General features: G+C 38.5%; 1 protein-coding gene across 1 annotated transcript in view; it reads right to left on the bottom strand.

Moving 5' to 3' along the window:
• The window catches only part of LOC149774668 (barrier-to-autointegration factor-like), a 79,757-nt gene that overhangs the window by 18,365 nt on the left and 46,032 nt on the right, over positions 1-15,360 (bottom strand). The window contains exon 3 of the mRNA XM_089945013.1: positions 2,472-2,596. Coding sequence (XP_089801139.1) covers positions 2,472-2,596 — 125 coding nt within the window. The remainder of the gene's footprint in view (positions 1-2,471; positions 2,597-15,360) is intronic.

Genomic DNA, 15,360 nt, shown 5'->3' on the forward strand with positions numbered 1-15,360 from the left:
GAGTGTCTGCACGTTCTAGTACCGTATATGAACGGCAACCGAAACATCATTTTTGGTGATGTGGAGGTGGCCGTGGTAGTATGGGTGCTGGAACGTACAGGCAGGCGATAGTTGTCTTATCTCGCATTCAGAGGTCCTAGGTTCGATACCAAGCAGAAACCCAATATGGAGCGAATTATTGATATGCTTGTTTAGCGGTAAGGTTGGAATAGTTCTAGTACTATTAGTAGTAATTAATGTCCTTACATTCGTCAACCATAGGGATCTTAATATACATCCTCGTAATAAAATATATATATTTATAAGTATATGGTCTTTAGAGTAATTCTCCTTAGGCCAGTGCTTGGAGTAATGCTACATTACTCCCTTATATAGATATAAAGTAACTTAATTATTCAATGTTAAAGATGCGTGTGTTGCACTATTTCACCTTCTGAATGGGCAACCTGTTCCAGACAAAGGCTAATTATAGGGGCTTTTTCAACACCTATTTTTGTTCCATCATTATGGATTCCAATGTACCATCTTTCATAGATGATCTGAATTATGTTCGAGTTTTTACTTAACTGTTTTCCGTCTAGCACACGAGTAATAATTTGTGATTTTACTGCCAGGAGAAAGTGTGCGAAATAAATCTTCAGCAACACTAGCAACTGAGAAATTAAGTAAACTGAACTTCGATAAAATTATATCAAGGTTCTCTCTGGCATTTATAAACGTCGCAGCAACACTTGTAACTAAGGAAGGTTCATTTCTAAGTAATGAAGTAAAACAAACTTTGATCGAATTACATCAAGGTTCTCTCTGGCATTTATAACGTCGCAAGTTCAGGCTGAGATGTTGATGAAGAAGCAAATGATGTTTAAGATTTCTTGTCTCGTGCTGAATAATGAGAAATAATTGTACATTATTTTGTAAGGAATAAACAATCTGATTTTTGTGACTTTTCTTTTTCTAACTGTGTGTTTCTGTGTGTATATTTTGTATATGAAATTGACAGAGGATTCTATTATACTTTATTACATTTTCAACTTTCAACATGTTGTATTATCAACTGCTCAATCATTTTATATGCAAAAAATATACCCATTCAACTATAAGGGTTATATGTTGTTCAAATATCAAGGATTGAAATTGACAGTTCACTTTTCTACTCATCGTTACATTTTCTAACAAATTTCAGAGATTGACTATTTCTCCTTTTCCTTAGAGCTGACACATTTCTCTGTCTTTGGAGTCTGAGGGTAAAAAAATAAAATATACGTCTATATGCCACTGTGATTTTAAAGTTCAGATGTATGCACTTTGTGTTATGTCTGTTCAAATTTTTCTGAATGATCCATTCTAATTAAAACATTAGTGGTTTTAAACGTTTGCCAAATTGAAGCAAATTAATCGCCAATAAAACACAATCCCTCGCTAAAAATGGCTTCACAAGAAGCCATATATTCCCATTTTGTCTAACTGATTATAATGCAAAGAGCAATCAAACACCGATATTTTGTCAGAAATGATTCCAGTGATGTCAAATGATTAAGAATGAAGCAAATTAGTTGCCAATAAAACCATTCAAGTTGGTCAGTTAATCATCTTGACAAAACGGCTTCGTGAGCTGTCATATGCTCCACTTCTGACCAGTTCATTGATCAAAAGGAAGTCCATTTATGTCATAACTGTTTCCTCTTTCTCTATTCCAAACTTTAAACATAATATCAAAACAATCCTACTTGATTCAGTTGCACCTAAGCCATAAGGTGATATCAGTGAACTGTTAGCTCCGCCCAATTCATATATATATATATATATATATATATATATATATATATATATATATATATTCAATTCGTACGATATTATTGGCCATCAAAGTGTAAACAGTTGTGGAGCAGACTTCAGTCAGTGCCTCCTACCGCAAATGTGTTACGGACAGCGCACTCTTAGTAAGAAACTAGGCCGGAGGCGAATCCAAGGTAATTAAGATTGATCCTCCATCTCAAATCTACGCGAGACAAAACGACGCATGAGTCGGAACTTCTGCAAGTCGAAAATGGGTCATATTTAAATTCCATGCATCAAACCCCGAGGGTACGCGTCTATTGAAAACCCTGTCTACATCTTTATATACACGCTATATATTTACTATCAGAATTGAACTGGGTACCTGTTATAAACAGAAAATTGCAAGGGATTTTTTTACTTAAATTGTTTTAATTAAAAACGGATTTTTAAAAAGAAAAACGTAGAGCCTTAGTCAAGTCCAAAATACGGGACAAATACAGAAAACACTGGAATCTTGGCAGGTATGCATTATGTACATTTCAATAATGGATAGAGAAGATAACACATACAATCAAATACCCAACCCAGTTTTTCTCCTGTTTGAATTAAATTTAAAAAGAAAGGAGGAATGTTATTTTTCTTAAATTTAGGCAAGATATAAAAAATAAAATGGTATTAAAACTAATACATACCATGGTTATCCCACTTCTCTGAAAATTACTATAGGCAACTGTACCAATTCCTGGAATGTCACAAGCAGGTTTTCCTCTCATGGATTCTCCCACAAAGTTACTGTGCTTCTGAGTTGTTCCCGTATCTAAATAATTACAAAGATAGTCCATCATATCAAAGACAGGGATGGAAACAACCTCCTCCCAAAAAAACCTGAATTTTTTTTAGGGGTGAAACGATACACCTATACGACAGATCGATCCAATCATAAATGCACTTGATAATCTTTCCCTCTTTGAAAGGTAGGTGGTGCCCCTTTATGTAAGTTGACATAATGGTTGTATTTCCAGTATCCAGATTACAGATAGAGATATAGCTATCATATATTTATATGCAATTCTCATCGATGACAAAAAAAAAAAAAATACTTTCCAACAAACTACCTGTTGGTTGTCGGTGACGTTTAGTCATCGTTTCAGGTAATTCAGCCAACGGGCCCTTTGTTTTGCACTGCATGAATGCCATGAAAACATCTTATTACCAATTTCAACTTAAATTTGGAATACATTACGATGCTATCTTCAAAACAGAACAAATAAAGCAGTTTCCTTGCTGATTCTAAGCTATTTTTATTTATTCCATCAGCACCTTCATTTACTGGTCAACTATCTCTGCATAAAAAGAGAAATTCCAAATTTGTTCCATGTACAATTTAAGAAGAGATGCTGCCAGGATGTTATCTTAAGGGGAACTTCACCCTTTGTCACCGAAAGAAGGCGAGTGTAGAAAAGAAGAAGATTGGGGGGAAGGGGGAGAGAAGGAAACAGTCATGGTTCAATATTTACCTAACACTTTAATACTCCACTTTTTTAGAGCTCTACTGAAATCAAACTCTTGAAAAGATGTCACCTCTAGTTGTATAGGTATTACTCTGTTAATTATTTCTGAGCATACTCTGTTTCTTAAGTGTGTATGCAAGGGCAAATGCATAGCTAGCTTTGTCAGTTTGAAGATGTTGGGGAACTGATCTTTGTGACTGTTATTTAAAATTTCCCAGAGCTCACAGATATTATCTTAGGGTTTTTAGTCCGTCAATGCCACAGTCTGCTTGTGCAGACAGAGGTATTCAAATAAATATCTTTACTTCTTAACTTAATTTCATTTTTTTATCCTTACTTATTCTGTTTATATTAACCCTGATATGGATACATGGTTTTGTAGCACATGACTTGCAGGGCTAAATTGATTGATTACAAAAAAAAATTAAAAAAAATGAAAATTTCATTATATTGTAAATTGTCTGTATTTTAATTCGGCTCAGTATTCTACCCTTTCTATATTTCATTTCAAACTACCACTGAACGGGATAATGACCATTATGCCCTCCAATTTTTTCCATCCAACATGTACATCTGACTCGTATTTAACATCATTTTTGGGCTCAAAATCACTCAGTGGTATCTCCATTAACATTTTCCCAGCTCCAATAATGCAATATACTTCATAACTTTAAAAGTTATTGTCATCAAGTAATGAGCCTAATTTACTAATAAAATGAGTGCTTGGGACTGCAAATGCTGTTCCAGTTGAATTCTATATTTAAAGATTAAGAAGTCGAACTAATAATTTATTCATAACTTATGAAGACTAAAATAACTTGTATGTAAAGCGGGGAGGGTATGAATGTTTTCTGGTGGTGACTTTTGCTGGGTGTCCCGCTTAATTTTGGCTTTCCGTTATCTAGGGGTTGACCGCCCTCGATGTTATTGCCCAGTTCGAGTAAATATAAATATAAGTGGTGAAACTTACAGGTGAAATAGATAGAGATCTGAGCAGATGTATAGAACAAACCAACACGAGCCCCCGTACATGTCAACAAACAATTTAATCAATTACATAAAACAACTGTGAAAATTCATTACATCATGAATATACTTTGCTTTAGAAATAAAACTTTCACCAAAGTACAAGAAAACGCAAATAGATTTAAATAAAATAGCCGATTTGTTTACTGATAGACTTAGTTCATCATAGGATCGAGTGAACAATCGAAGTCAACGTCTTGAACGATTACATAACCTGCTAGTCCCCAGTTTGTTCTGTTTCCACTATAGCTGTTCAGAACCTTGGATCTCAGGATGATACTTTCCACCATCCGTCTCAGGATACTCTCAGAATACGTTTAGAAATTAGTACGTGGCAGGATTGCGTCACAGGATTATACGTCTCACTGCACTTCTCTCTATACTTCTCAGTATACGTCTCAGGGTAACTTCAGGGTAACCTTGCCTGTGGGAAGGCTCCCGGAAGCGACGGCATTCTGCCTGAAGTCCTCAAGAGCGGAAAACCAGCACTGCTCCAGCCCCTACACACACTCCTCTGCCTTTGCTGGGAACAGGGATACATCCCACAGGACATGCGTGATGCCAACATCGTCACTTTGTACAAAAACAAAGGAGACCGTAGTGACTGCAACAACTATCGGGGCATCTCCCTCCTCAGCATCGTCGGAAAGGCCTTCGCCCGTGTTGCCTTGGCACGCTTGCAGATCCTAGCCTCCCGTGTCTACCCAGAATCCCAGTGTGGATTTCGAGCTGGCAGGTCAACTGTAGACATGATCTTCTCACTACGTCAGCTGCAGGAGAAGTGTCGCGAGCAGCGGATGCCCCTCTACGTTGCCTTCATAGACCTGACAAAGGCGTTTGACATGGTTAGTCGGAGTGGACTCTTCAGACTTCTGCAGAAGATCGGCTGCCCCCCACGTCTGCTTGCTGTCATTATGTCGTTCCACGAGAACATGCACAGCACAGTGTGCTTCAATGGCGCAACATCTGAAGCATTCCCAGTCGTTAGCGGAGTCAAACAAGGCTGTGTCCTTGCACCGACGCTCTTTGCCATCTTCTTCTCCATGCTTCTCCAGTACGCATTCAAGGACTGCTACGAGGGAGTGTACATCCATACCAGGGCTGACGGCAAGCTGTTCAACATCGCCCGTCTCCGTGCTAAGACTAAAGTCACAGAGGTACTCATCCGTGAATTGCTCTTTGCCGACGATGCAGCCTTGACATCACACACGGAAGATGGACTTCAGCAGCTGGTATGCTGCCTCTCCCATGCATGTAAGGAATTTGGACTGACCATCAGTTTGAAGAAAACAAATGTCATGGCACAGGACACAGACTCCCCTCCCTCTGTCTCCATCGATGGGTACAATTTGGAAGTTGTCGAGAACTTCACATACCTCGGGTCTAACATCTCCAGCTCACTCTCCATTGATTTTGAGGTGGGCGGCAGGATTGCCAAGGCAGCAGCAGTGATGGCCAGACTTAACCAGAGGGTCTGGAACAACCCCAACCTCACAGAGAAGACCAAACTGCGTGTCTACCAAGCGTGCGTGCTCAGCTCACTTCTCTACAGCAGCGAAACATGGACCACCTATGCAAGACACGAGAGGAAACTCAACAGCTTCCACCTGAGATGTCTGCGGCGCATTCTGCACATCCAGTGGCAGGACAAAGTACCCAACACAGAAGTTCTAGAACGCGCCAACATGAACAGCATGTTCTCCATACTCAGCGAGAGGCGCCTTCGCTGGCTCGGCCATGTCAAGAGAATGGACCCAGGTCGCATTCCCAAGGACCTGTTATATGGGGAGTTAGCAGAAGGTGCACGACCAACTGGACGACCACATCTGCGCTACAAAGATGTTTGCAAGAAGGATATGAAGACAGCAAACATCAATGTCAACGACTGGGAGAGCTGTGCAAACAACCGTTCCAGCTGGCGTCTAGCTGTCAGGCAGGGAGTTCAAAACGCAGAGGAAAAGAGAAGAATAAAGCAAGCTGAAAAGAGAGCTAAAAAGAAGGATAAGCAAAAGCGTACTTTGGAGCTATGCCATCGTCTCTCGTAGACGGACGGATGCCAAGAAGGAAAAAAAAAATACGTCTCAGGGTAACTTCACATCACACGTCCCAGGAGCTAGTTTCTCCCTTTTAAATAAATATAAATAGAGACAACCTAAATTTCCTGTTATTTATGATACAGGGGATTTTGCATTATTCTCCCTCGTTATCAGATTTTACTATCAGTGCTAGACAGATGCTAAGGCTACCAATCGACTTCACGTCTTATAATGACCCTAGTTAGTCAAATGGCTAATTCGTTACGCCTTGACCTTACACATTAACGCACCATAAGCGGCCTGGGGTCCTTAGCCAGCCTCAGTTTACACAGCGGATAAATGTGATACATTACATCCTTTCAGTCAATGCACGCTTACTCTTAATCATACGTGCAATCTTCTAAATTCGGTGAATTCACAGGGATTCTCGTAATCATATTAACTAATGCAATGCATTAAATTCTTAGAACCTAATTTTTATGCAAACAAGACGACAAATTCAAACAAGTCGTCAAACTTGTCTAAAGAAGATTACTGTACGACTTCCTATGCATAAACTCAACAGTTATACTTCATAAAGAAAATTATTATACAAATGTAGAAAAAAGGATTCATGCTAATACAAGTAAATAAATTCAGCAAAGCATTATATATGGCATCAACAAATTACATGGAATTGTCACACTACCTTTGATTTCAGCGTTCCTCCCTCTATTCACCAAATTATTTCGCCGGTTCCTTTCGACAAAAGTCCCCTTTTAACAGTTCTTTTGCGAGGAATTTCTTGCAAATCCCTCGGAGCCTACTCTGATTTCTCTTCCAGAAAAGCTTAGACTGATTAAAATTTCGATGAGGGCGATATTAAAACCTATGAAATATTTTGTGGGAAACACGCCCCCTTATTTAACGTAACCAATCATAATCAAATATCTCTGCCGCCCTTTTTTCCAGAAGAGGCCAAAGTCGGATCATTTTGACTTGGTAGTTTGAGTAACAGAATTTCTGCGATTCCTCAATTTTGACAACTTTACCATAAAAATGAAATTTACCGTGTCCCTAATAGTCCGTCTGGCTGCTGTATAAACAAATGCTTAATTAGGAACAAAATTCTCCCCCTAAAGGACATTACCGAACACGTTAGTATGGCGATATGATAAGCGCTTTTCTCCATAAATCTAATTAATGGTTCTCTGGTCTCAACTAATGTATTCTTGTTAGATCGCCAGAAATTTGCCCCTTCACAATGTATATCGTAAAAATCGTTTTGTATCGATTCTCCTTCTCTTGTATCGATATGTGTATCGTTCCAACAAAAATGTTGATGCATCAATATATCGACGAATCATTTCACCCCTAAATGTTTTTATGCATCTACAGGGCACGTGTAAAGTGTGGAATTTCACAAGCAATCGAAAACATGCACAACACTTTCAAAATCATCAAAACTTATAAGAAAAGATTAACTATTATTACCTTTTATTAACTTGAATACTCTTTCATTGTTTTGACAAGTCGCGTGTGAAGAACTGTTGATATCCCTTCTTACGGAACAACTGGATGGAATTTATTGAATCATTAGGCCTAGACCAGCTGGTAAATGAGCCCACAAGGGTAACAGAAAAATCCAGCACTCTTATTGATCACATTTATACCAACCTACCAGACAATGTGGCTTGTGTTAATGTACCGAATGTTGGTCTTAGTGACCATTATCCTACTTTTTTGACAAGAAAGGTTAAATGCAAGAAAAATAAGAAAAATACACACACAACGATCACTTACAGATCGTTCAAAAATGTTAATGAAGACCAATTTCTCAATGACCTATGTAAAGTTCCATGGAATATGATCCAAAATTTGGATGACATAGATGAAGCAATGAGGGTGTGGACTGACTTATTCATGGACGTAGTATCTAAGCATTCACCACTGAAAGTACATCGATTAAAGACTGAAATTCAACCTAATTGGCTTACTACTGAAATCCTAGATGCTATGAAAACAGGAGACCAATTCAAGGCTATGAGAAACTATGCACAATATAAAGTATGGAGAAAAAAATAACAAGTGTGATTAAAAAAAACTAAAAAACTTATTATCAATCATTGCTTGAAAACAAAAAGAGCAACACAAACTCCATTTGGAAAGTCTTCAATGAATACGCTGGAAGAAGGCACAAAAAACCATAGTCATTGATGACACTAACATTGCAAATGTTTTCAATTATTTTTTCACCAACATTACCACAAAATTAAAAGAACCAGTGATAGAAAGCAACTTTAATGAACTGAAAAAGTTCTGCAGCATCAAAATCTCTAAGGAGGTATGTTTCTCCATCCCACCTGTATAAAAAAAAAAAAAAAACTTTGTTAAAAAAATGTCTCAGTGAACTTGATACCAAGAAAGCTACAGGATATTATCAGATTGGTACACGACTCATTAAATCGTCTGCCTCTGCTATTTTAGATAGCATAACATTCATAATTAATTTAAGTATTGCAACCTCATCTGTTCACAAAATATGGAAAACTGCAAAAGTAACTCCTATTCACAAATCGGGTTCTAAGGATGATGCTGAAAACTACCAACTAATCTCAATACCACCAAACTTGTGAAAATTGATTTAAAAACATGTCCATGACTCATTCATGTCATATTTAACCAAACACTTGCAGTTACACCCTAATCAATCAGGTTTTAGACAAAAACATTCATGTGAGACTGCTTTGAACTCCGTAATTGATAAATGGCTTCAAGCACTTGACCAAGGTAGAATAATAGGATCTATACTTGTAGATTTCAGGAAAGCTTTTAACATGGTGGATCATGAAATCCTTTTGAAGAAACTGAAAATCTACCAGTGTGATGAAAGAACAATTAGATGGTTTACCTCTTAATTAAGTGACAGAACACAACATGTTTTCATAAATAATGTTCTGTCTGAACCTGAAACAATTAGATCTGGAGTACCACAAGGCTCAATTCTGGGTCCATTACTATTCATTGTATTTATTAATGACCTATCAGTTTTACTAAGAGATCCAATTTCATCTACAGATCTCTATGCAGATGACACAACATTGTCAGAAATCCAAAACACAAAGCATGAAATCGAAATTTCTTTACAGAATGCCCTAAACAAACTGGAAAACTGGTGCACATACAATGGCATGGTGGTAAATACTGGTAAAACTAAAATATTACTCATCTCAACACAGCAAAGAAGGACAAATCTTGATAGTGATGAACTATGTCTGATATGGAAGGATATATATTTGCATATGGTCTGTCATGATAGACTACTTGGTGTTCTGGTAGATAATAACCTATCATGGACTGAACATATCAAGCATATCAGTAAAAAAGTTCAATTCAAGTGTATGACTTCTCAGTAGGATAAGACATTTCCTCCCTGAAAGGCACAGAAAACTATTTTATAACAGTTACATACAACCCTATTTAGACTACTGTAATACAGTATGGGGTAATTCAAATGATAAAAGCATAGCAAAGCTGGCACATCTACAAAAAAAGAGCATTTGGGCTAATATCAGTCCAGAAAGAAAGCAAGGAAAAGTTAGCTGGTAGGTTATGAATATTACCTATTAAAGACCGAATCTGTTTGAGAAAAGCCAAATTAATGTACAGGATATCTCATAATAGTACTCCTAAATATTTACAATCACTATTCCAGTATAGGCTACCTGGTAATACTCCCCACCTGCGATCCATGTCTACCAAACAGTATAAAATTCCCAAACCAAATAAGGAGTTATTTAAAAAAGGTTTCCAATACTCTGGAATAGTATTCCAGTTGAGATTAGAAATGCCCACTCTATTTCCTTCTTCCAAACTCAATATATCCAGTGGCTTCAGAGATGCAGCTAAAATAAATAAATTACTTTGTATGAGGGCCTCAAGGTAGATTCGTTGTTAGCTAATTGTGTTTAAATAAGAGTATTATTATTATTATAGCGAAAATAGAGAGTATCATGCCGGCGGCTGGCATCCTTGATAATACGATTAATGACTATTTCCAGTTAACCGTTTAAGACTGTACAGTACATACTCAATGTGTGTATAGCCCCTGATTTTTTATTTGTATACATCATCGCATTCACAGAAATCAACTTCACCTTGGGCGTCACCCACTGTGCTGGTTAGAAAGAAGAATGGCCAGGTTAGACCTTGCGCTGATTACAGACGACTGAATGCAGTGACTGTTAAATATGCTTTTCCTTTACCCTGTGTGCAAGATTGCTTGGATGCAGTCGCTGGAGCAGAGTCCTTCTCGACACTGGATATTACCTCAGGTTATCACCAAATTCCAGTAAGGGGTGAAGACATTCCAAAGACAGCTTTCGTTATCAAGTATGGACTCTTTGAATCCAAGACTATGCCCATAGGATTTACTGGAGCCCCAGGTACTTTTCAATACCTAGTTGAGTTAGTACTTCAACGACTTTAATGGTAAACCTGCCTAATTTACACTGATGACATCATTGTTTTGGGGGGAAACTTTGAGGAACACATGTCCCGACTTGAAGAAGTGTTACAAAGAATACAAAATGCTGGATTAAAATTGAAGCCAGATAAATGTCATTTACTACAAAATGCGGTGGAATTTTTGGGTCATATTGTTAGCAAGGAAGGAGTAAAACCTTGCCCCAGGAACATCATGAAAATACTAGAATGGCCGACACCAACAAATGTACCGGAGGTACTACAAATATTAGGGATGGGAAGTTATTATCGCCGTTTTGTGAAACATTTTTCCAAGATTGTACGCTCTTTGGTGTAACTGACACGCAAGGGGAAATCTTTTCAGCGGACACCATTATGTGATGAAGCATTTGAATATCTAAAGACAGCACTTACAAGTCCAGATATAATGGCTTATCCTTTATCTACTTGTGAGTTTATTCTTGACACAGCTGCCAGTGATGTGGGAATAGGTGCTGTTCTCAGTCAATACCAAGATGGGAAGGAACGAATGATAGCCTTTGCCAGTCGATCTTTAAACCGAGCAGAGAAAAACTACTGTGCAACTGACAAGGAACTATTAGCAGTGCATTATTTTGTTGAGTATTTTAGACAATATCTTTTGGGCAGAACCTTCAAAATCAGGACAGACCATCAAGCTTTAGTTTGGCTGTTCAAACTGAAAGAACCAATGGGACGGATAGCTAGATGGATTGAAATCCTATCAGCATATAACTTTACAGTGGAATACCGTCGTGGCACCAAGCATGGCTATGCAGATGCTCTCAACAGGTGTCCTAATCCACGTGATCGCAACTGTGATGATGTTGATATGATGGAACCTTTGTGCTGTGGACCATGCAGGAAATGTAGGAAAAGAGAAGACAACATGATGGGATATTTCTCAGCAACAAACGGATTGGGTCCTAAGCAGGCAGGGTGTCTTCAGATTGTTAATTTAGAAAAATCAGGTAGCTGACAGGCTGACCTTTAATGATGTAGAGCAAGTGATGGGTTCCAATCAGGCAGAGGGTCCCACTGTCAGGACCGAACAAGAGAGTGAGAACTTAAGAACTGTGAAAACCAGAGCTCAATACAGAAAGGATTTACAGACAAAGTTAGTCCCTGAAGAGGATAAAGAAGTTCAATGCAGAAAAAAGAATAAGGTACCTTGGGCTGGAAACTACAGCTTGATGAAACTCCAACAGTTACAAGAAAAGGATGAAGATATAGGACCAATCATGAAGGCAAAACAAGAAAATAAACAACAATCGAGAGCATCAATTACTGCTTTAAGTCCAGCAACTCGACATTATTGGTTATTATGCGATATCTTAGAACTGCAGGATGGGGTTTAAGAAGTTAATCAGGAAAGATGGCACTGGATAACATTTACAATTCATTGTTCCTTGGGTACTGAGGAGGGATATAATGTTTCAGATGCATGACTGTGTTATCTGGACACTTAGGAATAAAGAAGACGCGCGAGAAAACCATTCAAAGATTTTATTGGTATGAAATGCGGGAAGGCATTAAAAACTGGGTAATGAAATGTGATATTTGTGCTGCAAATAAGAAATCCAACAAGAACCCAAGAGCATCATTGGGTAACATGTCAGTTGGAGCACCCTTGAATAGTACCTGACCAGACTACTGAAACATCTGCACAGAAAATACTGGAGGAGGTTGTTAGCAGATTTGGATGCTCTTTGACCATACATTCTGATAAAGGTCGGAACTATGAAAGTGAAATTTTCATAAAGTTATGGGGCCCCGAGTGGCCGAGTGGTCTAAAGCGCTGTCCGTTAAGGATCACAGCTATCTCACCTCTGTCTGCATGGGTTCGAGTCTCGGATTCAGCCAATGTGGGTATGTGAGAAAGCTTGCCAGTAGCTTCTCGTGGGTCGGTGGTTCTCTCCGGGGTTTTCCAGGGTTCTTCCTCCACCATTAATACTGGCCGCCATATATAGCCTATCGTGTGCTGAAAAATGGCGTTAAACCCTACAACAACAAAAACAACAACAACAACAACATAAAGTTATGCCAGATGTTAGAAATACGGAAAACCAGAACAAGTGTTAGAAATCCAAGATGTATGGACTAGTAGAGAGGTTCAACCGTACTCTTCTAAGGATGATGAAAGCCTAGTTGAGGGGAGAGCAAGAGAACTGGGATTTGCACCTAGGTTGCTTAGCGGCTGCTTATCGAGCAACACCACATTAGTCCACAGGTTTAACACCAAACTTACTGATGTTAGGAAGAGAAGTAAGGTTGCATTTGGATATGTACAGAACCAGACAAGAGTAAATTTCACAAGTTATGGTGAGTATGTTGATCTGATTAGAGACAGGATGCATCATGCTCATCACGTTGCCAGAAAACATTTAGTCTGCAGCAAAACACAATAAAGACTTGTATGATGCCAAGGTTTCTCAGAGTACTTACCAGTCTGGAGAATTAGTGTGGTTAATAGCTGATGGTAGGAAGATAGATGTGTCCCCAAAATTGCAGAACATGTATGATGGACCATATGTTGTCAAGCGGACAATAAGTTGTTTAAATTATCTGATACAGCTGGATCCATATGGGAAAGAAAAACTTGTTCATCACAACGAACTGAAGAAATATACAGGTGAAAAGCCCCCAAGATGGATGATGAAGGCTTCCAGAATGCTGGTCGTGGAATCAAGAACTAGAAAAGAACATTAGTTGTTAAAGACACTGTTCAAAAATATTGACAGGGCTGGTTGTGAAGTAGTAAAATGATGTCAGGTTTGAAGAGTTAGTGCAAGGACTATAAATTTAAACTAAACAGGGGTGGAAAAACAAGAATAATAATAAGAATAATACTGATTATAATGTTATGGTCAAAAGATTTGCACAGACAGCCTATTAAATTGACTGCATAGCATATTTTTGTTTTAGTAAGTCTTCTTGATTTGTATGGTGAAATGTGTATCTTGCATAAATAGTCTCCTTTGTCAACAAATGGCTTCAAGGGTTATCAAGATAAAGGAATACACCATACAAGAGGCAGTGCCAATAAATGCTTGAGATATAAAGGGGATGGGAAAGGAGTGGTTGGAGAAAAGGGACGGATTGTGGACCATTTCTACAAACACCATGTCGCTTTAGATAAAGTTCCATACTACTGCAATTTGTGCAACTTCCGATGCACTCAGCAGAGGGATCTAGAGCGTCATGTCAGACACTATCCAGACCATAAAGTGGCTGTGCAAAAATTAGTGGAGAGGGGGCAAAGCATTGATCAAGCATATGAGGAGTCAAGTTCAATAGAAAATGCTGAACCCTACCAGTGGACAGAGAAAGATATTGTAATTTTAACCAAAGAGGAGTCAGCACTGGTTTGGAGAGAGAGGTCAGGATGTAGAATAAAGATAGAGGGTGGGTCACCAGTGGTTATGCAGCCTAACCTGACAGTGATTGGTTCTGTCACCAGTAAAGCAGCGACAGCCACCATAACACCAGCAGTTCTCTGCAAACCTGTAACCAACTTATTACCAAAAGCAATGGCTACTAATGTTCCACAAAATCTGGAGCCTATACACATCTCGGCATCAGCAAATTGAACACTCAAGCAAGAACAATGAATAAGTGCAGCAAAAGACCAGCATCTATTTTACAAACATCTGAAGAGTCTGAAGACATTCTAAATAACCTTCTGAACTATGAGGATGACCCATTTCTATCTGAATTCCCCACCCAGGAGGTGGAAATGCCATCCAATGTGCATGTAACACCATGCTACAATAGTGAGCCAACACTTGCCTTTAGTGTCATGCCATCTCCTGTTACAGAGCCAATGACAAAAAGGGACAATGTGAGGTCACCCAAGAGCCTGTCAAGTTCTGCCTCATCCACATGTACCTGTTGTGAAGAACACAAACAGCACAGCGAGAGGTTGGTAGAAAAGTTTACAGTTGCAGTGGATGACATGAACCAATCACAAATTCAACTAAAACTATTGGAAACTAGCCAGTCTTGAAGGAGAACATGGGAAGGAATGAAGACAGAACAGATAGCAAGGAGAACAAGAAGAGTGATACAAGGAGGGAGAACAGTGGTGAAAAGAAACATCACAGACAGGAACGCAGGCATCACCCATACTAGTGTAAAATGATATTTATTATAAGTTGTAATCTATGCTGTATTACTTTAAAGGCTACCATGCATTTAGAACATTTGGATTGGATGATGGTTGTCCCTTTTGGTGTTGAGGCTGATGATTCTCATTATGATATTAGCTTTCAAGGGTCACAACCAAAACAGCAATAGCCCAACACCTATACTCACCCAAATTTGGTTGAATACAAATTCTTACTCTGTTATTGGATGTCCATATTCTTACGATATCATTATCACCTTTTCTAGGCTCACATCATTGATGACACATTATATGTTGGCAGTGTCAAACTTCATGCCACATACAATTATTTTGGCTGGTACAGACATACAACTAAGGTGTTTCAAGTAGATGTGTGCTACTAATGGCAACATTTTCTTCT

This window comes from Sinohyriopsis cumingii, unplaced genomic scaffold, assembly GCF_028554795.1.
Source record: "Sinohyriopsis cumingii isolate HCF-2022 unplaced genomic scaffold, ASM2855479v2 utg000160l, whole genome shotgun sequence".
Taxonomy (NCBI): Eukaryota; Metazoa; Mollusca; class Bivalvia; order Unionida; family Unionidae; genus Sinohyriopsis; species Sinohyriopsis cumingii.